We start from the raw sequence: 2,600 nt of genomic DNA, 5'->3' as shown, positions 1-2,600 counted from the left end.
TGTTTTTCCTATTTAGTAGGACTTATTTTTCCCAAAATAAGTGTTTAGGCACACCTGCTGAGTGAAAGATTTTTTTTAGCATGCTTTTTTGCTTTTTCCACCTTTTCTTTCTCTCTGTCTTGTAATTTTGAATTTTTGTTATTCTTCACCCCAGCTCCATGAGCCCTGCATATACAATATATAAAATGTAATATGTAATATAATAGTGTCTCAGGCTCTGGTGATCTAACGAGAGACCCAGGAAGCATATTGTCTTCTTTGTAGTCACCTTATCCAGCAGCCCAATAGCTGTTTTAAACTTCTTTTTATATCCAAGCCCTTAGGATTAAGCGATTATATTAGTATATTCCATCTCCCAAAACTTGCCTTGACTCTGTAAGAGCTGAGTGCTGGGTGTAACTTTCTGCCTTCACGCTTGGAGCATACATGTTTCTGATTCATTTCTGGCATTGTGGGAATGACCTCATTTTAAACTCTGGATATCTATTTGGGGGGTTGTATTTTATATTTTGATTTCTCATCTTGATGTGTTTGAAGTAGAGGAAGGCTGAGGAACCCCTCTTGAGCACAGGTCTTTCTTCTTAACGAAATATACAACCAATAGTATAAATGCAATGATAACATTGTTAGTGTCTGTTATTATTGTTAATAGCATTTCTGGGAGAAAATAGAAATTAGTGGAAGTGGAGGTAAATGGAAGAGAATCTGACTCTATCTCCTTATTAGCTGCAGCTGATTATTGCTTACAGTGAATTTCAAGAAATGACATTTCTTCTATTTGTTAAACAGTAGCCAGAGACTCCAATTTTTATGTGAAGCCTACTAATTTTTAATATCGGTAAATAACTAAATGTGTTAAATGTCTCCAAAAGCTAAATGGACAGGTCAACACCACAGACTTTGGACTGGATTGGATCCATGAATTACTGATTTGTGGCCCCTGCATAAATTCTCACTCTGTATGAACAGATCATTCCTTTCTCCTTTTCTACCCCTCAGCTCCAAAACTCCTATCCTACGTGTGGCATTGTGTCTGTGTGTCAAAAGAACATGGGAAGCAATCAGACATGGATCACAGAAGTCATCCTGCTGGGATTCCAGGTTGACCCCAAACTTGAACTTTTCCTCTTTGGGTTCTTCTTGCTATTCTATAGCCTCACGCTGATGGGAAATGGGGTGGTCCTGGGGCTCATCTGCTGGGATTCTACACTGCACACCCCCATGTACTTCTTCCTCTCAAACCTGACCATTGTCGACATGTCCTATGCCTCAAGCATTGTCCCCAAGATGTTGGCAAATCTTACAATGCAGAAGAAAACCATCTCCTTTGCTCCATGCCTACTTCAGACTTTTTTGTATTTGGCACTTGCTGTCACAGAGTGTACAAGTTTGGTGGTAATGTCCTATGATAGGTATGTGGCCATCTGTCACCCCCTACATTACGCTGTCATCATGAGCTGGAGAGTGTGCACTATCCTGGCTGCCACTTGCTGGATATTCAGCTTCCTCTTGGCTCTGGTCCATATTACTCTCATCCTGAGGTTGCCCTTTTGTGGGCCACAAACAATCGACCACTTTTTCTGTCAAATCATGTCCGTATTCAAATTGGCCTGTGCTGACACTAGACTCAACCAAACTGTTCTCTTTGTGGGCTCTGTGTTTGTTTTAGTCGGGCCCCTCTGCCTGGTGCTGGTGTCCTACACATGCATCCTGTTCGCCATCCTGAGGATCCAGTCCTCAGAGAGCCAAAGAAAGGCCTTCTCCACCTGCTCCTCCCACCTCTGCGTGGTGGGGCTCTTCTTTGGAAGTGCCATTGTCATGTACATGGCCCCCAAATCCCGCCATTCTCAAGAACAAAGAAAGATACTATCATTGTTTTACAGCCTTTTCAACCCTATGCTAAACCCGCTGATCTACAGCCTGAGGAATGCTGAGGTGAAGGGTGCCCTGAGGAGATTTCTGAGGAAGAAGACATCAGTGTGAGAGGTGGTTTGGAGTATTCCAATCCTGTGAGTTTTCCTCATGGTTCTGGGTCCTTGAATGCACTTTGAGTCCCTTAATTTAACAAACTCAGTAGTCTTTATCTTTGGATTTCTTATAAAATGAGAATATAAATACTCTTACCATTTAAGCCATTAATACAAAACCTGAGATAAACGTTATGAAACAGAAAATTGTAGTCTAATCCTATTTATGAACAGAGATGCAAGTATCTTGAAGAAAATATTAGTAAAATAAGTCCACAAAATAATATTACATTTTGATAAAGTTTTTATCTTCCAAATGCAAGAATTGCCTAACATTAAAACAATGAAAATAATTCACCGCATTAAAAAGATATATATCAGTAGATCCAAGAAAGTGTTTGACAAAATTCAACATCAATTCATGATAAAACTCTTTAAACCTACTATAACAGTAAGTATTCCTAAGAGGATCTACGAAAAAACAAAAGAACACATATAATAGATATCATTCTTACTGCTGAAATGCTAGCACCTTTCCCTGTAAGATAAAAAATAAGATAAAGATGTAGACTATCACCACTTGTTTTCCGTGCTTTAACCTTTTTACTAGAGACCCTAACTGGCACAGTTAGA

At 39.5% G+C, this 2,600-nt stretch overlaps 1 protein-coding gene across 1 annotated transcript; it reads left to right on the top strand.

Annotated features, from left to right (window-relative positions):
* Positions 1 to 1,050: 1,050 nt before the first annotated feature.
* On the top strand, positions 1,051 to 1,983 carry LOC121028051 (olfactory receptor 2A12-like). Its single transcript, XM_040471603.1, has one exon. The coding sequence runs from the start codon at positions 1,051 to 1,053 to the stop codon at positions 1,981 to 1,983; it is 933 nt and encodes a 310-aa protein (XP_040327537.1).
* Positions 1,984 to 2,600: the final 617 nt, after the last annotated feature.

Source organism: Herpailurus yagouaroundi, unplaced genomic scaffold, assembly GCF_014898765.1.
Source record: "Herpailurus yagouaroundi ecotype Mexico unplaced genomic scaffold, PumYag 100, whole genome shotgun sequence".
Classification (NCBI taxonomy): Eukaryota; Metazoa; Chordata; class Mammalia; order Carnivora; family Felidae; genus Herpailurus; species Herpailurus yagouaroundi.
Note: the sequence above shows the minus strand (reverse complement) of the source record. Positions and strands in the feature narration are given on the sequence as shown.